Genomic DNA, 23,866 nt, shown 5'->3' with positions numbered 1-23,866 from the left:
AAACCATTAAAAACCTCCCCAAAAATAAAAGTCCAGGTCCAGACGGCTATACTAGCGAATTTTATCAAACATTCAAAGAAGACTTGGTTCCTGTTCTACTGAAAGTCTTCCAAAAAATTGAAGAAGAAGCAATACTTCCAAACACATTTTATGAGGCCAACATAACCCTCATACCAAAACCAGGCAAGGATGGCACAAAAAAAGAAAACTACAGACCAATATCTCTAATGAATACAGATGCTAAAATACTAAACAAGCTACTAGCAAATCGAATACAACAACATATTAAAAAAATAATACATCATGATCAAGTGGGATTCATCCCAGAATCTCAAGGATGGTTCAACATACGTAAAACGGTTAACGTAATACACCATATCAATAAACAAAGAACAAGAACCACATGATCTTATCAATAGACGCAGAAAAGGCTTTTGATAAAATACAACACAATTTTATGTTTAAGACTCTCAACAAAATGAGTATAGAAAGAAAATATCTAAACATGATAAAGGCCATATATGATAAACCATCAGCTAACATCATATTAAATGACACAAAACTGAAGGCTTCCCCATTAAACCAGGAACAAGACAGGGTTGTCCACTCTCTCCACTCTTATTTAATGTGGTGTTAGAGGTTCTAGCCAGAGCAATCAGACAAGACAAAGAAATAAAAGGCATCCATATCGGAAAAGAAGTAGTAAAGGTGTCACTTTTTGCAGATGATATGATCCTATACATTGAAAACCCCAAAGAATCCACAAAAAGACTACTAGAAACAAAAAGCCAATACAGTAAGGTCGCAGGATACAAAATTAACATACAAAAGTCCATAGCCTTTCTATATGTCAACAATGAAACATTTGAGAACAAACAAAAAAATAACCCGCTTCACGATTGCAACAAAAAATAAAATAAAATACCTAGGAATAAACATAAAAAAGAATTTAAAGGATTTATATAATGAAAACTATAAACCATTGGTAAGGGAAATTGAAAAAGAAACAATGAGATGGAAGAATATTCCTTGTTCTTGGATAGGAAGAATAAATGTAATCAAGATGGCCATATTACCCAAAGCAATATACAAATTTAATGAAATTCTCATCAAAATTCCAATGACATTTTTTTTAATGGAACAATATATCATCAGATTTATATGGAACTATAAAAAACCCCGAATAGCCAAAGCAATCCTAAAGAAAAAGAATGAAGCTGGGGGCATTACAATACCTGACTTCAAACTATATTATAGGGCCATGACAATCTAAACAGCATAGTAATGGCAGAAAAATAGACACTCAGACCAATGGAATAAAATAAACATTCCAGAAATAAAACCTCATATATATGGTCAAATAATTTTTGATAAAGGGGCCAGCAACACACAATGAAGAAAAGAAAGCCTCTTCAACAAATAGTGCTGGGAAAACTGGAACGCCACATGCAAAAGAATGAAACTCGACTACAGTTTGTCCCCTTGTACTAAAATTAATTCAAAATGGATCAAAGATCTAAAGTTAAGACCTGAAACAATTAAGTACATAGAAGAAGACATAGGTACTAAACTCATGGACCTTGGTTTTAAAGAGCATTTTATGAATTTGACTCCAAAGGCAAGGGAAGTGAAGGCAAAAATAAATGAATGGGACTACATCAGACTAAGAAGTTTTTGCTCAGCAAGAGAAACTGACAACAAAATAAACAGATAGCCAACTAAATGGGAAATGATATTTTCAAACAACAGCTCAGATAAGGGCCTAATATCCAAAATATACAAACAACTCATAAAACTCAACAACAAACAAACAATGCAATAAAAAAATGGGGAGAGGACATGAACAGACATTTCTTTCAGGAAGAAATACAAATGGCCAACAGATATATGAAAAATTGCTCATCTTCATTAGTTATTAGAGAAGTGCAAATCAAAACTGCAATGAGATACCACCTCACACCTGTTAGATTAGCTATTATTAACAAGACAGGCAGTAGCAAGTGTTGGAGAGGCTGTGGAGAAAAAGTAACCCTCATTCACTGTTGGTGGGAATGGAATGTAGTACAACCATTTGGAAGAAAGTATGGTGGTTCCTCAAAAAACTGAAAATAGAACTACCTTATGACCCAGCAATACCTCTACTGGGTATATACCCCAAAAACTCAGAAACATTGATACGTAAAGACACATGCAGCCCCATGTTCATTGCAGCATTTTTCACAGTGCCAGGACATGGAAACAACCAAAAAGCCCTTCAATAGATGACTGGATAAAGAAGATGTGGCACATATACACTATGGAATACTACTCAGCCATAAGAAATGATGACATCGGATCATTTACAGCAAAATGGTGGGATCTTGATAACCTGATATGAAGTGAAATAAGTAAATCAGAAAAAACCAGGAACTGCATTATTCCATACGTAGGTGGGACATAAAAGTGAAACTCAGAGACATTGAGAAGAGTGTGGTGGTTTCAGGGGGAGGGGGGAAAGGGAGAGGGAAAGGGGGAGGGGGAGGGGCACAACAAAAACTAGATAGAAGGTGACAAAGGACAATCTGACTTTGGGTGATGGGTATGCAACATAATTGAACAAGATAACCTGGACTTGTTATCTTTGAATATAGCATCCTGATTTATTGATGTCGCCTCATTAAAAAAATAAAATTATGTAAAAAAAACCCTGAAAATAGAACTACCTTATGACCCAGCAATACCTCTACTGGGTATATACCTCCAAAACTCAGAAACATTGATACGTAAAGACACATGCAGCCCCATGTTCATTGCAGCATTGTTCACAGTGGCCAGGACATGGAAACAACCAAAAAGCCCTTCAATAGAAGACTGAATAAAGAAGATGTGGCACATATACACTATGGAATACTACACAGCCATAAGAAATGATGACATTGGACCATTTACAACAAAATGTTGGGATCTTGATAACATTATACGAAGTGAAATAAGTAAATCAGAAAAAAACAAGAACTGTATTATTCCATACGTAGGTGGGAAATAAAAATGAGACTAAGAGGGCCTGACCTGTCGTGGCGCAGTGGATAAAGCGTCGACCTGGAAATGCTGAGGTCACCGGTTCGAAACCCTGAGCTTGCCTGGTCAAGGCACATATGGGACTTGATGCTTCCTGCTCCTCCCCCCTTCACTCTCTCTCCCCCCCTCTCCTTTCTAAAAAATGAATAAATAAATAAATAAAACGTGACTAAGAGACATTGATAAGAGTGTGGTGGTTGGGGGGGAGGGGAAGCGGCACAAAGAAAACTAGATAGAAGGTGCCAGAGGACAATCTGACTTTGGGTGATGGGTATGCAACATAATTGATTGACAAAATAACCTGGACATGCTTTCTTTGAACATATGTACCCTGATTTATTGATGTCACCCGAATAAATTAATTTAAAATAAGAGGAAGAAAAAAAAAACTCCTAACAAACATAAGCCCAGGGACCGATGGCTGCACAAGTGAACTCTATCAAATATTCAAAGAAGAACTAACTCCTATCCTCAGGCTATTTCAAAAAATTCAAGAGGAAGAAAGACTTCCAAGCTCCTTTTATGAGGCAAGCATAATTCTGATTCCAAAACCAAGCAAAGACAACACAAAGAAAATTATAGGCCAATATCCCTGATGAATCTAAATGCTAAAATCCTCAACAAAATATTAGCCAACCAGATCCAGTAATATATGAAAAAATCATACATCATGATCCAGTGGTATTTATTTTGGGGAGGCAAGGCTGGTAAAATATTTGCAAATCAATCAATGTGATTCATCACACAAAAAAAAGGAAGGAGAAAAACCATATGATAATTTCAATAGATGCAGAAAAAGCACTTAATAAAATCCAGCACCCATTCATGATCAAAACTCTCAGCAAAGTGGGAATACAGGGAACATACCTCAACATGATAAAGGTAATCTATGACAAACCTACAGCTAACATCATACTCAATGGGCAAAAATTAAAAGCAATCCCCTTAAGATCAGGAACAAGTCAGGGTTGCTCCCTTTCACCACTCTTATTCAACATAGTTCTGGAAGTCCTAGCCACAGCAATCAGACAAGAAAAAAAAATAAAAAGCATCCAAATTGGAAAAGAAGAAGTAAAACTATCATTATTTGCAGATGATATGATATTGAATATAGAAAACCCTACAGTCTCAGTCAAAAAACTACTGGACCTGATAAATGAATTCAGCAAGGTGTTGGGATAGAAAATTAATACCCAGGAATCAGAGGCATTTTCATACTCCAACAATAAACTGTCAGAAAAAGAAATTAAAGAAACAATCCCCTTCACTATTGCAACAAAAAAAATAAAGTACCTAGGAATAAATTTAACCAAGGAGGTTAAAGACTTGTACTCAGAAAATTATAAAACATTGATTAAAAAAATCAAGGAAGATACAAAACAAGTGGAAGCATATACTGTGCTCATGGTTAAGAAAAATAAACATCATTAAAATGTCTATTTAACCTAAAGCAATTTATAAATTCAATACAATAGCAATTAAAATACCAATGACATACTTCAAAGATATAGAACACATATTCCAAAAATTTATATGAAACCAAAATAGAACACGAATAGCCTCAGCAATCTTGAAAAGGAAGAATAAAGTGGGAGGCATCACACTTCCTAATATCAAGTTATACTACAAGGCCACTGTACTCAAAACAGCCTGGTACTGGCATAACAACAGGCATATAGATCAATGGAACACAACAGAGACCCCAGAAAAAATCCACACCTTTATGGACAACTGATATTTGACAAAGGAGGTAAGAGCATACATTGGAGTAAAGACAGCCTCTTCAACAAATGGTGTTGAGAAAATTGGACAGCTACCTTCAAAAAAATGAAACTAGACCACCAACTTACAGCATTCACAAAAATAAACTCAAAATGGATAAAGACTTAAATGTAAGCCGTGAAACCATAAGAATCTTAGAAGAAAACATAGGCAGTAAGCTCTCTAGTATCTCACACAACAATATATTTATTTGCTATTTATCTCCATGGGCAAGTGAAATAAAAGACAGGATAAACAAATAGGACTATATTAAACTAAAAAGCTTTTGCACAACTAAAGACAATAAGAACAGAATAAAAAAACAAACTATACAATGAGAGAACATATTCAACAATATGTCTGATAAGTGGTTAATAACCAAAATTTATAAAGAACTTATAAAACTCAACACCAGAAGATAAACAATCCAATCAAAAAATGGGCAAAAGAGCCTGACCAGGCGGTAGTACAGTGGATAGAGCGTCAGACTGGGATGCGGAGGACCCAGGTTTGAGATCCCGAGGTCGCCAGCTTGAGCACGAGCTCATCTGGTTTGAGCAAAGCTCACCAGCTTGGACCCAAGGTCACTGGCTTGAGCAAGGGGTTACTCGGTTCACTGAAGGCCCAAGGTCAAGGCACATATGAGAGAGCAATCAATGAACAACTAAGGTGTCGCAATGAAAAACTGGGAATTGATGCTTCTCATCTTTCTCCATTCCTGCCTGTCTGTCCCTATCTATTCCTCTCTCTTTCTCTGAAAAAAAATATGGACAAAAGAAATGAATAGACACTTCTCCAAAGAGTACATACAGACGGCCAATAGGCATATGAAAAAATGCTCAATGCTCAACATCACTAATCATTAGAGAAATGCAAATTAAAACCGCAATGAGATATCACCTCACACCAGTCAGAATGGTGCTCATCAACAAAACAACACAGAATAAGTGCTGGCGATGATGTGGAGAAAAGGGAACCCTTCTGCACTGCTGGTGGGAATGCAGACTGGTGCAGCCACTGTGCAAAACAGTATGGAGATTCCTCAAAAAAATTAAAAGTAGAACTGCCTTTTGACCCAGCCATACCACTTTTAGGAATATACCCCAAGAACACCATAGCACTGTTTCAAAAGGAGAAATGGACCCCCATGTTTATGGCAGCATTGTTCACAATAGTGAAGATCTGGAAACAGCCCAAATGTCTGTCAGTGAATGAGTGGATGAAAAAGCCGTGGTACATATATACTATGGAATACTATGGGGCCATGAAAATGAAGGATATTTTACCTTTTGCAACAACATGGATGGACCTGGAAACTATTATATTAAGTGAAATAAGCAGAAAAACAAAAATATCATATGACCTCACTCATTTGAGGAATCCAATGAACAATGTGAACTGAGGAACAGAATTGAGACAGAAGAGAGATCAAAGGGACCAGAGGAAAAGAGGACAGAGGGAAAGAGGATGATAGAATGGGATAAACCTGAAGGGAAGGGGGGAGGGCGCTATGGGGATTGGGGCAAGGGAGATGTTGAGGGGAATACAGGGGAGGGGTATGCATTCAGGGTAACACTAGAATCTATGTAAACACAATAAATTAAAATCAATAAAAAAGGACAAAAATGGCCCTGGCTGGTTGGCTCAATGGTAGAGCGTCGGCCTGGCATGCAGAAGTCCCGGGTTCGATTCCCGGCCAGGGCACACAGGAGAAGCGCCCATCTGCTTCTCCACCCCTCCCCCTCTCCTTCCTCTCTGTCTCTCTCTTCCCCTCCCGCAGCGAGGCTCCATTGGAGCAAAGATGGCCCAAGCGCTGGGGATGGCTCCTTGGCCTCTGCCCCAGGTGCTAGAGTGGCTCTGGTCGCAACAGAGCGATGCCCCGGAGGGGCAGAGCATCTCCCCCTGGTGGGCAGAGCGTCGCCCCCTGGTGGGTGTGCCGGGTGGATCCCGGTTGGGCGCATGCGGGAGTCTGTCTGACTGTCTCTCCCCGTTTCCGGCTTCAGAAAAATAGAAAAATACAAAAAAAAAGGACAAAAATAAATTGAAGAAAACAATATCATAAATAAAACATTTTATTTATTGTAACAATACACTATAATATGATAAATGCATAATAAAACATTTGTAATATTTTATATTTTAATTATGGTTACATGCCTATTAATTTTTAATAATAAGTAAAAAGTACTCATTTAGTTACAAATATGTCACATCACACGCAATGGATTGTCTCTGCATTGATTGAATATGGACTTTTACAGATTAGTCCTCAAATATCAAAAAGGAGGACATGTAGGAGGACACTTTTTTTTTTTTCCTGTATTTTTCTGAAGCCGTACATGGGTAGAGACAGTCAGACAGACTCCCGCATGCGCCCGACCGGGATCCACCCGGCACACCCACCAGGGTGCGACGCTCTGCCCACCAGGGGGAGATGCTCTGCCCCTCCGGGGCATCGCTCTGTTGCGACCAGAGCCACTCTAGCACCTGGGGCAGAGGCCGAGGAGCCATCCCCAGCGCCCAGGCCATCTTTGCTCCAGTGGAGCTTCGGCTGCGGGAGGAGAAGAGAGAGACAGAGAGGAAGGAGAGGGGGAGGGGTGGAGAAGCAGATGGGCGCTTCTCCTGTGTGCCCTGGCCGGGAATTGAACCCGGGCCTTCTGCACGCCAGGCTGACGCTCTACCACTGAGCCAACCGGCCAGGGCCAGAGGACACTTTTTGATGGAGGACAGAACTTGCAATAGAAGGACTGTCCTCCCTAAAGGAGGACGATTGTTCACCTTACTAAAAATGAATAAATAAAATCATAAATATATATATTCAATATATAACTGCCACCAGTTGCATGTGGTATGAATACCTTACTTTACATTTCAGATCCTGCTTGTATCTTATTAGCATGATCTTTTCTCTGTATTATTGATGTCTTGGACCATTATTCTGGAAAGCACAAAAGGTACCTGCATAAAAGTACCTAGCAGTGGTATATCTCATTACAATTCATAATTTTTAATAATAATACATTTAACCTTAGTAGAGGAGTACCTCTACATTACTGCACAAAATTGGGAATAGCCTAAGCTAGAGATTAAGTACAAGGTCATTTTCAAGCTCTTATCCCTGAAATGAAGCCAGAGCAATGGTATTCTTTCCTTTTTTCCTCCATTAAATGCACTCATTTAACAATATATCACTGGAATTAAGCTTTGTTAGCCTGACCCATGTAGAAATAATGGTCATTAGAGCTTAAGAATCAGAAACAAAAGCAATTAGTCTTACATTAACATCTATCTTCTTAGGTTGTCACACTTGCTTTAGTCACTATTTCCAATATCCCTTCTATTGTTATTCATAATTATCATGTCCATTTGTGCCTATAAATACAAAATCTGTATTCAATTGGCATTAATTAGCATCTTTAAGCAGCTCCTCTTTTTATTCTCAACTCTAGACCCAATAAAATTTCTATGGCCCTGACAGTATCTCCAGAAATGTTACATTGATTTAAAAAATTAAACACTTAAGCCATGCTTCTGATAAGTGATGAGAATATTAAGCAACTGTAATATGTTTCATTCTACCTAAGAAGCAGCCTTAAATATCAGTATTTATTAAAATGAAAAAAAAATCAAAAGGTTAGTTACAGCTTTTCAATTGAGATCTTATTTGTTACTTGTATTGTGGGAACCCAACAATGGTAGCCATGAGTTTCAGATCTTTATAACAACCATGCTTAGAGATAGTAAGGCATTTATTTGTTGGGCAAGTAAGTTTGTAAAATGTGTTTTTTATGCTCACTTTGTTAAAAATGGCATGGCCAGGTGATACTGCTAATTACTTTCCTGCTTGGGAAGGGCTTTGTTATGCTAATATGTGCTGGAGGATGGGTTTTCGCGTTGAAAAGTTTTAAGAGGAAAGAGGAGGAAGGAGGCCATGTTTTTGCAGAGAAGCAGCCAAGTTGGCCGGGTGCTGAAGGAGAAGCTGATTTGTGCAGAGATAAGAAAATAGGGTACTAGAGGGGACTGAGCTGGTGAGGGGCCTTTGATTCTAGGAAAACCCGGATGTGTCAGTAGCTTTGTGAGCGCTGAATGAGTGAGGTTTGGAGCCCTGTGTATTTGTGTTTGCTCGCCAGCCGGGTGAGAGGCTAGAATAAAAAGTACGGCCCACCATTTTTCAGCTCTACTGTTTCTCTACCATCTGACTGAATTCAGTAAGAACCTGCATGTGAATGGCCATGATGGCAGCTGTGATGTCCATGACTACTGGCCATACAGCTTTCATAAGGCCTAGTTGAGGAACCTGTCCCAAATACTCAAAATTTTCCTGTACTAAACCAAACCATCAGAGACCTGGGTGTCTGGAGTGTCTGGATCACATATTTTGGTGTCATTGTAGAAATATCCTTACTAGATAAAATCAGCAAACATTTAGGGCCATTACAAGATACATACTTTGTTTTATTTACTGAAAAGACAGGGCTTCTTCTTTATAATAATGCAAAGAAGTTTCTTTGAGGCTTCATTGCCTGTTCTCCACCGTGACTAACTTATTATATGATGGACACTGTAATTATTATAATTGATCACACTACCTTCTGTGTGGCCTGCCAGGCTTCTCAGAGCCGATTCTTGGCTAAGGTGTACAGAGCATTTGGGGGTATTAACCTCATTTTAGGTACTAATTTCACCCAGAAGTCAAATTTTCTCATTTACTTTTTAAATACTGTATGCTCCCCCCATCCATAAATCCTTTTTGGAACATGTTAAGGTAGAAATAAATAATTGTTGGGGGGGGTGGAGAAAAAAGCTATTTAGACTTCCACTCATACTTGGCTCAAGTGCTTCCTTGAAATAAAAAGTGGTACTATACTATGAACTAGTGATTTTCCAATGAACTACAAATCACTTGTAGATCATTTCACAAGATAAGGCAAGATGTTCTAATTTTTTACCTTACCATTTGTTGGGCAAATAAATTTGTAAAATTTGTATTTTTTTAGTTTGCTCACTTTTAGTATTAAAAAAAAATGGTGCTGGGCATCGCCAGGTATGTGATCTGTGAAATTGCAAATTACCTTCCTGCTTGGGAAGGGCCATTGTCTTGCTAATGTTCGCTAGAGGAGAGGTTTTCGTGCAAGAAAGTTTTGAAAAGAGAGGAAGCCATGTTTTTGCAGTTTGTGCAGAGAGAGAGGTGTGCAGATGGGGAACCAGAGCTGAGGAGCTTTTCCGAGCTCTGCAGAGACTGGTGGGGCCCTTGATTCTAGAAGAAACTGAAGATTCTCCTGGTGGTGGAATTGGATATGAGAGCCCTGTGTTTGCTCGTCAGCCAGTACAAGACTGTAATAAAGGAATGGCCCATCATTCTTTGGCTGCATTGTTTCTCTACTGTCTGCCCGAATCCAATGAGAACCTCCATGTGCATAGCCACAACGACCATGACTGCTGGCCATACACCATTTAAGACAAGGTTGGCAATGGATGACTGTCTTCCAACTTCTCACCGGCTCCAGAGAGAACAGGTTCAAGGTTAGTTTATAAAGGTTTTAGAGTTCTTTGGAACAAAACCCTGAAAACAAACACCACCTTAGGCTTACCTTCTTGAGAATCAAGTGAAAGCTACAGACATAGGAAAATGCACATACCACAACTTGCATTCAATTTCTGGGAGGCCCTTAGATATCCTCCAAGTCCATTTATGAGCCTAAAGTTAAAGACTCCTTTCTAGAAAATTGCAAGCTTAAACATGAGCTGCTAGAGCTCAGAGTCCACATCTTGAGAGAAATCCTACATATTACACAATTCTCATGTAAAGGTTCAGAGTTGGGTGAAGAATTAAGGATAGAGCTCCTGCTCATATTACTTAGTAATAATTATTCATACTGTGACAACTGCCTCAAAATACACTGTTTCGCATACTGTCACTCCACATGATCACTCTGTGTATAAAGCAGAAAAGGCCCTGCCTCACCCAACCTCCTTACCCAGGCTTATTCTTCCTCAGAGCTCTTTCCTCCACCTAACATTAAGCTTGTTTTCCACCACCAACTAGAATGGACGTTCCATGAGGGCAGGGACTTTGTTTTGCTCATGGCTATACTGTGGTGTATAAGAGGTCCTCAAGTATTTGCTTAAATAAATCTTCCACGAGATTCTAACAGGTTTTTCCAAATACACTATGATAGATTTGTAAATTCCAAACTGCCCTCTTGATGTCCCACTTATCTGTCAGACTTTACTCTTACTGGACTATTGACCCTGAGACAGAGGAATTCCAAAAAGCTGGGAAGCCGCCCCAAGGAGGGGCTCCGGACACACCAGGACTTTTGATTCAACACCCACATGCTCGAAACCCCCCAAGGAGGAGCATTCCGGACATACCAGGACTTTTGCCTCAGTATCCCCTCAGGCTCTCCCAAACACTATATAACTCGCCCCTAGTCTGTAACCGGCGCTCTTCTCCCCCGGGAGAAGTGTCCGGCAGGGTTCCTTTCTTCCTTTCAATAAAGCCTGTTACTCTGGTCTTTCGGACTCCCATGGATTCCAACACACTAGAACTTGATCATGTTCATTCCTTTACATATCACCTATGGCTGCTATCATGTTATAATGGCAGAACTGAGTTGCAACAGGGTCCACATCTTCTGCAAAGCCTCGAACATTTGCTGATTGTTGGGCAAATTAGTTTGTAAAATTTGTTATTTTTTAAGTTTGCTCATTTTTGTTTTAAAAAATGGTGCTGGACAGCCATGTGTGTGCTTGCCCTCAGAGCAGGGCAGTTGATGCAAATTGTGTATTGCATTCCTGCTTGGCAGGGGCCATTGTTTTGCTCATGTTTACTGGAGGGGTCTTTGTGGGCTCAGGAAGTTTTTGCAGAAAGAGCAGAGTGCTGAAGAAGCCAGTTTGTGCAGAGTGGTGTGCAAATGGGGAACCAGAGCTGAGGGGCTTTGGGGACCCTACTGAGGCTTGTGGGGGGGCCTTTGATTCTAGGATGAACCGGAGAAGATTCTCCTGGTTGTGGAACCGGAGAACGCGTCAGGGCTTTGGGAGCTCCCAATGAAAGGGAAGTGTTTTCCCTGCCTGTTTGCTTATTGGCCAGTGCAAGATTTTAATAAAGGAGCCCTGGCCGGTTGGCTCAATGGTAGAGCGTCGGCCTGGTGTGCAGAAGTCCCGGGTTCGATTCCCGGCCAGGGCACACAGGAGAAGCACCCGTCTGCTTCTCCACCCCTCCCCCTCTCCTTCCTCTCTCTTTCTTCCCCTCCCGCAGCCGAGGCTCCATTGGAGCAAAGATGGCCCGGGCGCTGGGGATGGCTCCTTGGCCTCTGCCCCAGGCGCTAGAGTGGCTCTGGTCGCGACAGAGCGATGCCCAGGAGGGGCAGAGCATCGCCCCCTGGTGGGCGTGCCGGGTGGATCCCGGTCGGGCGCATGCGGGAGTCTGTCTGACTGTCTATCCCCATTTCCAGCTTCAGAAAAATACAAAAAAAAAAAAAAGATTTTAATAAAGGAATGGCCCACCATTTTTTGGCTCCGCTGTTTCTTTACCATCTGCCTGAATCCAATGAAAACCTGCATGACCACAACGGCAGCGGCCACAGGCCCTACACTGATCCTTTCCAGATAGTTTGCTGACCACCAGTAGCACTCACTTGGCCATCATTTCTCAAGCTAACTTCTTTGTACCTATAACACAGTAGATACTTAAGAACAGCTATCACAACACATATAGATTTGCTACAGCCAACATAAATTATTTTTCTAGTTAAATCCAAAGTTAGTGTGTTTCCTTCTCAATGAATTTTTAGAACTCACAAACCAAGATTAGCTGTGTTAAATAATTTGGGAAATAAGGAGAAGAGATACTATGCTAAGTAGTAGCAAACTTTATCGATCAAACTCACAATTGTGTAATGTTTACTAAAATGTGAATAAAAAAGCTCTGATATAGTTCAGAAAAATGATTTTGAGGCAAACCATAATTATTTCTTCATGTCAAAATAATACTAAGATGAAGCATTTCTTTTTATGCCAGGCACATTATGGGTGTTCAGTTACTGAATGGGTCACTCTCCCATAAATAATTATCAAATTTTGCAAGTTACATGAAAAGGAGCACCAAGATTTACATCTTTTTGCCAATTCTAAACATGCTCAGCATTGTTCAATCCTTTTTAAAACTATAGGTTTTAATGCCATTCTCAAAAAAATTAATTAATTTGCATAGGTATCATTAGTTCCAAGAAACTAAAAAGTAAATGGCAATACTGGCATGATTTCAGCCCACTGTTTCCCCCAGGTGCAGAGGTGATCAAATAGAATTTATTAATATTATGAAATAAAATGTCATTTGAAAACATTAGTCCATGGACTAAGAAGAGAAAGGGCTATGAATCTTACTGAATTATCTTTGCTAAGTTATTTTGAATAAGCAACAATATACACAATGATACACAATCATTTGAAAAAACTATCGTTTATTTAGAAAAAAGGTTACACTGGTAGAATTCAGTAGATTAAAAAATTTTCTTTTAAAAATGTCACTGAAACTTTTCCAGACAAAAGTTCAGCAATACAAAGCTCCTCTAGCTGTAAAATTAAAGCAAAACTAACTTTGACATGCCCCCCACCCACCACAGATTTGTCTAACATAATTACAAGAAAAAATGGCAAAAGTGAGTGCTGGTACCTTTTTCTTTCTAAACAGGTTTTAATGTTGTACACATACTATATAAAGTGATCCCTAAGCATTACATTAGACACTGCTCCCACTTTGTAGTGACAAATATTAAAAACAGGCCAAATAATAAATTAGAAATGAGTTTTAAAATGAGGTAAATTCAAAATGGTTCAATAATTGTTTATTTTCAGATTCAAACAATAAAAAGGAAACATTTTGGATTAAAAATTAAACCCAAAGTGCAATTCTGTACACATGAAACCTTGCTTGTTTCTTGGGAACTAGATGCAGTACATTGTGCTAAAAATGTGGAATAATATTTTCATCCATTTACTGAAAATAAATATGTAGAAACTAAGCAACAAGTTAAATACAGTAATATACAACTCAACAATTTTAAGTTTTCAGCACAAAGCAATAAAGCAGAGAAATGAATTTATTAAGAAGATGTAATTGGGCCCTCTTCATTCGTGATTCTTGGCAATCTACTCAGGAAAATAAACTTCTGGTCACAGGTGAAACATCCATTCTGATCTCATCTGAAAGAAAAGAAGTGATTATATTGATAAAGAAGAAAGGAAGGAAAGAAGGGGTGGTGGGAGGGAAGAAGGGAGGGAGGGAGGGAACGAGGGAGGGAGGGAGGGAAGAAGGGAGGGAGGGAGGGGGAAGGGAGGGAGGAAGGGAGGGAGGGAAAGAGGGAAGGAGGGAGGGAGAAAAGAAGAAAGGAATGGAGGAAGGGAAGGAGGAAGAAAGAAAGGGAAGGAGGGAGGGAGGAAGGGAGCAAGGGAGGGAGCAAGGGGGAAAGGGAGGAAAAAAGGAAGAGAAGGAAAAAAGGGAGGGAGGGAAGGAAGAAGGAATGGAACAAGAGAGGAAAGGAGGGAGGGAGAAAAGAAGGGAAGGGAAAGAGAGGGAGGGAGGGGAAGGAAGGAAGGAAGGAAGGAAGGAAGGAAGGAAGGAAGGAAGGAAGGAAGGAAGGAAGGAAGGAAAGAAGGAAAGAAGGGAGCAAGAGAGGAAGGGAGAAAGAAAGGAAGAGAAGGAGGGAGGGAGGGAGGGAAGAAGGGAGAAAGGGAAGAAGGAACAGAGCGAGAGAGGGAGAGAGGGAAGGAGGAGGGATAGAGCAAGGGAGGGAGGGAAAAAGGAAGAGAAGGAGGAAGGGAGGAAGGGAGGGAGGGAGGAAAGGAAAAAGGAGAAGGAGGGAGGGAGGGAGGAAGGGAGAGATGGAGGAAGGAAAGAAGGAAAGAAGGAAGGAAGGAGGAAGGAAGAAGGAAGAAAGAAAGGGAGGGAGGGAGGGAGGGAGGGAAGGAGGGAGGGAAGGAGGGAGGGAGGGAGGGAGGGAGGGAAGGAAGGAAGGAAGGAAGGAAGGAAGGAAGGAAGGAAGGAAGGAAGGAAGGAAGGAAGGAAGGAAGGAAGAAGAAGGGAGGGAGGGAGGGAGGGAGGGAGGGAGGGAGGGAGGGAGGAAGGAAGGGAGGGAGGAAAGAAAGGAGGGAGGGAGGGGTTTAGCAAAGAAAGAAAAATTAATGAGTTCTATAAGTAACAAAGGCTTAAATTACATCCCTAGATAAAAATGAAATATCTGTGTATTTCCTATTGCCCACTCTCAGAAACCATTAAAAACAGGCACACTAGGATGACTTAAAAATCAAAAGACATTGACCATTTTATCTGTAAAAGAGAGACGAGTGGGGGAGAGGAGGAAGGGGAAATGAAATAGAAAAAAGTAAAACATTCCTCAGGGTCAAGCATTAGCTGCTCAAAAGTAAACAATGCACAACAATGAAAAGAAACCAGTTTTACATGATCAACAAAGAGAGAGAGAGAGAGAGAGAGAGAGACAGACAGAGAGAGAGACAGAGAGAAATGACATCACATTTTTCACAAGGGCATTTTTTTAATAGTGACTTATATTAAGATGCAATGTCTGCTAAATTATAAAAATTGCTTAAAAAATATATTGACTTAATTATACTCATTTCCCTTCCTTTATGTATCGACATTTTTCAAATACTGCATACTGAAATAAATTCAAAACGATCATTACAACATGTGGCAAATAACTTATTTGCCTAACATTTTTCTCATTTTTAAACTAATGCTTAACGCATTAAACTTTATTGATGAAAATACTACATTCACATATTTCATAAAACCAGAGCTAGAAGAGCCTTAGAAAATAATCACACTTGCATGAAATGCTGACAAATAATTTACATATCATTTCTATACAGCATTCTGTTCACACCATGTATAATCTTGGTATCTTCATAATAATAACTGTGGATACACTAATGTTGAACTTACATTTTAATACTTAAAATTCACTGTTCCTGCCCATAACTGATGAATGGAAAAACAAAATATGGTACACATTCATAAAATGGAATATTTGGAATATTATTCAGTTATAAAAAGAAAAGTTCTGATACATGCTATATCACAGATGAACCTTGAAAACATGATGCTATGTGAAAGAAACCAGACACAAAAGGGCACATATTGCATGATTCCATCTTTATAAAATGTCCAAAACAGGCAAATCTATAGAGACAGAACATATATTAATCGTTTCCAGGGACTGAGGGAAGGGGAGAATTGGGAGTGATTGCGAATGGGTACGAGATCTCTTGGGGCGCTGGAAATGTTCTGGAATTAGTGGGTATAGTTATACAACATAGTGAATACTAAAAAAAAAAAAACAACAGTTTAAAATGGTAAGTTTAATGTTCTGTGAATTTCAGCTCAGTTTTTTAAATGGCAAAAATGTCAGTGTTCCAATCAAGAGGATCAGGTATCAGTATGGCCATAACCAGAATAAGAAATGGGTTCTTGATAATGAAGAAGATGTCATAATAGGAGATTTACTGAGCAAGGGAAAATTTGATGACATATTTAAAGGGCACATTAAAGAGTAAAACTGCTATTGCTGTTAAAACATGTTAAGATGATCTTTCCAGGAACTGAAATTAAAATTATTACAAGAAGCCAAAATCCTCAAGCAATACAATCATCCCAATATTGTCAAATGTAAAGGAGTTCACACACAAATGTAGTCTATCTACATCATTAAGGAACTGGTTTCAGGAGGCAAGTTCCTCTCCTTTCTGAGAAAGAAGGATGGACTAAAACAGCGAAATTTTCATTAGATGCTGCTTCTGGATGGCGAATTTCGAGTAAAAACTGTATACACAGGGACCTTGCTGCAAGGAACTGTCTGGAGGTGAAAATAATGTTCTGAAAATCAGTGACTTTGGAATGTCTCGTCAAGAGGATGGTGGTGTGCATTCATCTTCTGACTTAAAGCAGATTCCCATGAAATGGACAGCACCAGAAGCTCTTAAATATGGGAGATATCATTCTGAGAGTGACGCACGGAGCTTTGGCATCCTCCTCGGGGAGACCTTCAGCTTAGGGATCTGTCCACACCCTGGAATGACAAATCAGCAAGCACAAAAGCAAGTGGAAAGAAGATAGCATGTGTCAGTCTCTGAGCAGTGGCCAGAGTGTATTTCTAAAATAATGCTGAAGTGTTGGAGTTACAAATTGGAAAACCACCCCAACTTCGGTGAACTTTAGGGAGAAAACTGCCATCAAGAAGAGAGTCACAGCAATGATGAAACGGTGTCAGACTCAGCCTTCCAGAATCTAACTCACAGCAGATTCATAGTTTCTTCTCACTAACAATGAGTTTCTACCATGTTAGCTGAAACATTCTCTAAGGTTTTTTACTTAATTTTTTTTTTTAAATATGGGTCACTTTTAAACAACTGAAAATAAGAGAGCACTGGCTCTAACTGCAAAGGATCACACAGAGCTATCTCCCACACCTAGGGACTGCTGGTGTTTCTCAAAGGATTTCTACGTCAGGCTCAGCTCCGAGTGGGCAGCCCTCCACCCTAGAACCGTCTTCTGTCGGTGCTATAAATTGCATTGGTCATAGCATGTTTGTGGGACATACTTGAACAAAAAGTGACACTCCACTCTGCTAAGAGAAAACTACCTTTGTAAACATCACTTTCTATTGACAATTATCTAGACATCCTGGGTTTTTTTTTCTTGCCAGTAATAATAGGCTGTGCTGACTTAGTAACGTCATCATTTGCCTATGTTCCACCACGCCCTCCCTTGTGAGGACATCAGGAACTGTGTCAAATGACCTGAAAGAGCACTCCCTCAGGGCTGAGGCAGCTGATTTTAAACGACACTATTATATAGAGACCAATGACAGCAAGTAGTGTGGTCTGAAGAAAAGAGCAGCTAGACTGCTGATCAAAATAGAGAAGACAAACTCAGTCTTCTCATCGGAGGTATGCTTTCATAAATACACACACTATCTAATTTTATGATCAAATTCACCAAGAATTGTCCAAAGAAATGTTTCAGTAGTTCACAGATTCCTCATAAAAGAACCCTCTTGGTGGCAAAATTTGCTTTAGAGAAAATACAAGCCTACCAAATTAATAAATTGTTTCATTAAGCATCTTCACCTCAGAGAAGGCGTCCCAGAATTTAGTTCCCTTCATTTTGACCAGTGACTGAAGCTGTCAGGGTTTCATGATGCTAGTGTGCGCTCGTGTTCTCTCTCTCTCTCTCTCTCTCTCTCACCCTTCACCCCCCATCCCACTTTCCCTCCCTGTCTTTCCCTCCTTCCAAGTAAACAGGGAGGGGACTTTGTATGTATGAAGCTGACAACTAGAAAGGCAAATGAACATTTATGAGGAAGGGGGAAGTTTATAGGGACAGCCTTCCACTTTACCCTTTCATTTCCCTTTACTGCTACCTAAGAGTTCTTAACACAGCAAACACATTTCCTGGGGTGTTTCATGGGGATAACATGTAACTGAGACTTAAAACTGGGCTTCTGTTCACCTGAATCTTAGCATACGCACAGGTGACTCTCACAATAAGTGCATGTGTGGGGCATGGTCACACTCAGGGAAATGAGGCACAGGAGCCTTTGGAAGTGCGCATGCCTATGTCCGGATAAAAAAACAACACAGTGCCTCAGTGAATATCTGGTTTACCTTAAGTGAAGAAAGGAAATAGAAAATTCCACCTGTTCTCTCCAACTTTTTGGTGCCTATGAATATCAGTACATAGAACTCACATCAAATACTTTTAAAAGTATAAAGGATGATAATGAAGAGAAAATAGTTTGTATCTATTATTTCAATCTCCTAACAAAACTTTCATACATATTCAGTGATGAAAGTATAATAAACCTGTCCTCAAAAAACATGTTGCAGCACAAACAGCAACTTTTTAAAAACAGTATATGTACTATCAAATGCTATCAAGTCAAAAAATAAAAGGTCAGTGCTATTTCTCGTAAGTCCCAGAGATACACATAATACTTCTGTACATAGCTCTCCATGTAAAGTTAAGAGAGTGGCTGAAATATAACAGGTGATAAAGAAAAAACACTTGGTTTTTTGGTCAGAAGGAAGGAATGAAGTTACTACCTTTAACAAGATCACCATCTAAGGATGGGGATATGTAACACACTCATATATAAATAAGAATCAAAGTAATTAAAAATAAAGAATCAGTGACTAGGACTCTGTAGTCCTTCAACACAGCAACAGAGCAACAACAGTCCTAAAATAAGCAATCTTTGAGTGTTTAGGTCAGTTTCCAAGTATAGACTGAAGAAATAAGGATCATAACAGAACTACAAAATCAATAGTTTAGAAGGGTTAGTATACAATGAAAACGAATGAAATGAGCTGGATGAGGACTCATTCTCTATATGGGGGAGCAGCTAGGTAGGCCTAGCTGATTGCTGCCATACAGAAATCAGGACACAATATTGTCAGATGTCCTAACTCTTCAAGAGAAACTGAAATTCAGATGTGACAACTCTTCTAATTTTTAAAGGCAACTACTTTTCAAAAATGTTAAATATTGTTTGAGTTCTAGAAGATATATTGAATAAAGCATGTTCTGCCCTAGGGCTGAGAGATTATGACCTTGGACTTAAAGAATAAAAGAATTAATTAGGTTACATATATGAGACTGCAGGTGAGAGACAGACCTGCAAAATATACTGGACCTTGTTGGAGTGGCAGATTAGAATAGGAATGTAGTACATTACAGATACAGATGGAGAGAAGAGAGCTAACAGCTAATGTTCTTTGAAATCAAGAATAAAGTTCAAGATTGAGCTTCTAAAGTCTAAGAGCAAGTCTCAGTTTAGCACAGCATCTGGTTCTAAAAGAACTCAATGATTTAATTGAGCTCAACATTCGTGAATTGAGGACTATGTGTACCAAATGAACATTGAGACACTAACAGATGGTTCTAAGAAGAAAAACTTAATTGGAAGGAATTTTTAAAGCTTAAACTGGAGGAAAGGTTAAAGGCAAAGCAGCTGATAATATTCAAGGAACTAAATGAAGGAGAGATAAGAAATTTGGACAAATACTTTAGCAGTAACATGTAACTGAAGATACAGAGAACAAGCAGAAAGAATTGTGCAACTAAAAATTATGAGACAGGAAAAGAAGACAAAATCTTTGCAAAGAATTTAATCCAGGTCACATTTATACATTGTATTTTCTTAACTGTAATAAAATCATTTCGATGTTCCTGAAATCAGGGTAATACTTACAATCAATGTCATTTTTCTATTCCTTCTCAAATAACAGTTTTAGAAACTAAAAATGATTCTTACAATTAATTCCATCTTTGAATTACAGCAGTGTGACACATGCAGCAGCTCTCCTTTCTGTAGAAGTAAAAGAAATAAAAACACAGCAGGAAGCAGCAGATTCGAAGTAACCTAAAGGCACATGGTGCCAATTCAAAACGATGATACCTCTAAAGGTAAAGGACGAACACTGGAAAGACCGGACAAACCCTAGACTGTACCCGACAGGAGGCAGCCAGAAAAGGGAAGCATCAACCTGAGTCACGCAAAATTAAGTCTACTCAAGAAGAAATGTACAGTACACAACTGTCAGCAAGAAACCGAACAAGAAGAACATCATGGTAATCTGAATCTTAAAATGGTATCTGAATTGAAAAGCTCTGCTACAAGACCACCAACCTAACAGCTGACATCCAGGCCAGTCTTTTCCTGCCTTTGGACCTGAGAAATTATATAGCGAGGTGAAGTACAAACCCTTAGCCTATCTGAAGAACTCAAATCTGTAGCATAACTTTCACATACAAAGAATACTATATTTAGGTACTGAGTAAAGAAAGATGGATAAAGTCACAGTGAAAGCTGTCAGTGACTATGGCCCATTCCTGATGAAGACACAAGAGATAGGTTTATTTTTCTCTAAAAAGGAGACCATGTGAAAGTAACAGGTAAAAGCAAAATCTCAAACTAAAAGAAAGGTTAAGGTAAAGAATAAAATATTAAAAAGAAAGATTAAGAGTTCATAGTTCAGTAGAGAAGACAGCTAGTTGTTGGAGCAGGGGATGACTAGAATTAAAGAATGAGTAATAATATTTTTTTTACACTTCTAAATTTTTTTTTAAAAATTACTAAATTCTAAATGCTCTATCATAACTCCCATTTTACCCTACTCTACCACTTAGCAATAAGCACAGAGTAACAAAGCAGAAAAAGCACACCATGAGATAGGAAGTTATCTACCTGGCAAGCTCAAAGCCCTTCTTTGCAGCCAAAATAACTATGACAAAATCTTTACCCTAAAGCTCATACCCTTATACAGAACGAGCTCTCAGACATTTTTCATTCTTAAACAACTGTAAACAATCTTGGTTATCTATCTGGTTTTGTAAAAGATTAGAAGCAGCAAATAATATGAGGGGGAGGGTATAGACAGCAAGCACACTTGATATCATTAAAGAAGTAACAGCTAATATGGAAGCAAGAAAATAAACTATAAAAAAAAGAGCTAACTACTTCAAATACAGCCATATAGAACAAGTAATGTAGAGGGCACATCACCCCACGTGCCTCAGTAATCCTAAAGCATCTATTCAGAGGATGACCTGGGTGCTCAAAAAAGTCTGTATTGGGTTCTAAACACTCTGTCCACAAAGAGTGGACTCTTGTCCATACACAATTTATTTAAGATGGTTAAAACACTTTTTAAATCTCACATAAGACATAACTACCTTAAAAACAAAGTTGCCTGTTATAAATTCCAGAATTAAAAGCACAGAGCACATTTTTTGGGTCTGCAAAAAACTTGGGCAGTGGTAGAACGAGAGGCATGAAAACTTTAAAATTTCTGAATAACATGTTGCATGAAAAGGCATAAAGAACAGAAAACTCAAGGGCAAGAAGACCTATGTTCAAGTATTGGTTCTGTCAGCTGGAGTCTCTGTCACCCTCTTCAACTTAACCTTTCAGAGTCTCAGTTTCTTCACCTGTAAAATGTAGACACCATGACCACCTGGAAGGCTATAGGCACTTTAAAAAGGTAATTAATTATCCAGATAAGATGGGAATGATTGGTGAAGAGAAAGCCAGATGTTCTTAAATACCTCCAAATACCTCCTGGTGCTAAAAATAAACGCACAGCTAATCAGCAAGCTTAAAATGAAAACAGTGCAAAAATAACTTGCAAATCTTGTTCTGCATCTATACGCAAAGACCTAGTCATTATATTTAGGTGAAAATTCTAATTTTACTTTGCAAAATGGATGTAGTTTCTTCAACATCATCACACCTCGTTTTATAAAATTTATCTTTAAATGAAAAGGAGGTGAGAGAACACTCACCTTGATTGAAAGTCTTCATTATCTGTGTTTGTCCGAGGACTTATGAGTAGATGACAAATTAAGGGGAAAACAAGGGAAAAAAAGAATGGTGTCTCATCTTGCAGTACAATCCCTTAAGCTTGCAGGCCTACTTGGCTCTCACCAGCCTGGTAGCCTCAAACTCTACCAGCTCGGCCTGCCTGCTGCATGATCTCGCCCTTCCACTCCCCGTGACCCCAGCCCAAGGGACTCTGTCTGGAGTCAGACGCACTACCGTTGCCCCACGAGGTCCTGACTCTGTTCTCTTTCTTCCTCCCAGAGATCACAAGCCAGGACTCCAAATTCCTTGGTGACATAAAACGCCCTCAGTCAACAAAAAAGTTTAAAAATATACCAACTCTCCCACTTCTACATTTTGTAAATTTCAGAAGATTAACTGGAGAGATCATTTAAAAGCTAAGAAGCTCTTAAGCATTTAAAACACATACTACAAGGTTCAATTCCAAACACGAACAGTATCAAAGCTTTCCATTTCACTGATTAAAAGCATCAATAAGATGAAAAGGATATTGTTTCTTCTCTTCCTTTCCTCCTGAACTGTCCCGTTTCTCTTTCTTTTCTATCTTTTCTTTATCATGCCTGGACTCCTATAAGGAATGGTTGAATTAGTTGGGGAAGGGAAAACCAAATTTTAAAAAATCATATCAAAATCCCTTTTCAGTCACCCACCAGTCATAAATTTGTCTTCAAAAACTTATTTAATATGACACCAAAAGAACAAGCAACAACAAAGAATTGAACTTCATCAAAAGTAAAAACTTTTATGTGTCAAATAACACTATCAAGAAAGTAAAAAGACAACCTACTGAGTGGGGAAAAAAATTTGCAAATGATAGATCTCATAAGGCTCTAGTGTCAGACTGTATAAAAAATTCTTACAACTGAGCAACAAAAAGACAAATAATCCAGTTAAAAAATGGCCAAAGCATCTGAACAGATTTCTCCAAAGATATACAAAAGGCCAAAAAGCACAGGAAAAGATGCTCTACATCATTAGTCATTTAAGGAATTGCAAAATCAAAACCACAATGAAATGCCACTTCATACCCACTAGCATGACTATATAATAAAAAATAAGTAAACCTGTAATTTCTTAAAAAAGAAAAATAGCGTTGGCAAGGATATAGAGAAATTGGCACCCTTACGCATTGCTGGTAGAAATATAAACTGTGCTGCCACTGTGGAAAATAGCTTGGTAGTTCCTCAAAAAGTTAAGCATAGTATTCCCACATAACCCAGAAAATCCTCTCCTGGGCATGCACACAGATATTTTAAAACAGATATTCAAACAAATAGTTCATAGCAGCACTATCCACAGCCAAAAGGTAGAAAACAACACAAAAGTCCATTAAATGACAAATGGTCAACAACTGTGGTATATTCCTACAATGAACTATTATTTAGCCATATAAAGAAATGAAGTATTGAGCCATGCTACACCATGGAAGAAATCTCAAAAACAGTATGTTAAGTAAAAGAAGTCAGACAAAAAGGCCACTTTATTATATGATTCCATTTATATAAAATATCCAAAATTGGTAAATCCAGAGAGACAGAAAACAGATTAATTTTTTCCAGAGGATAAAGGGAGGGAAAAATGGGGAATTACTTCTTAATTCCATGGGCATGGAGTTTCCCTTTGGG

The 23,866-nt window shown here is 38.9% G+C and overlaps 1 protein-coding gene and 1 pseudogene across 11 annotated transcripts in view; one reads left to right on the top strand and one right to left on the bottom strand.

The window, feature by feature from the left end:
• Positions 1 to 13,645: 13,645 nt before the first annotated feature.
• Positions 13,646 to 23,866, bottom strand: part of THOC2 (THO complex subunit 2) — a 155,520-nt gene continuing 145,299 nt past the window's right edge. For 4 of the 11 annotated variants that reach the window (XM_066248602.1, XM_066248611.1, XM_066248604.1 and 1 more), the window contains exons 37-39: positions 22,733 to 22,809; positions 22,184 to 22,229; positions 16,176 to 16,907 (exon numbers count right to left, since the gene is read on the bottom strand). In XM_066248602.1, coding sequence (XP_066104699.1) covers positions 22,202 to 22,229; positions 22,733 to 22,809 — 105 coding nt within the window. In that variant the 3' untranslated portion in view covers positions 16,176 to 16,907; positions 22,184 to 22,201. Of the gene's footprint in view, positions 14,026 to 16,175; positions 16,908 to 22,183; positions 22,234 to 22,695; positions 22,810 to 23,866 lie in introns of those variants that run through there. The other 7 variants (XM_066248608.1, XM_066248603.1, XM_066248605.1 and 4 more) reach the window with 7 other exon arrangements.
• Positions 16,192 to 16,954, top strand: LOC136317259 (tyrosine-protein kinase Fer pseudogene; annotated as a pseudogene).

Source organism: Saccopteryx bilineata, chromosome X (genome assembly GCF_036850765.1).
Source record: "Saccopteryx bilineata isolate mSacBil1 chromosome X, mSacBil1_pri_phased_curated, whole genome shotgun sequence".
NCBI classification, from domain to species: domain Eukaryota; kingdom Metazoa; phylum Chordata; class Mammalia; order Chiroptera; family Emballonuridae; genus Saccopteryx; species Saccopteryx bilineata.
The sequence above is the reverse complement of the archived record's forward strand: the minus strand, read 5'-3'. Positions and strand labels throughout refer to the sequence as shown.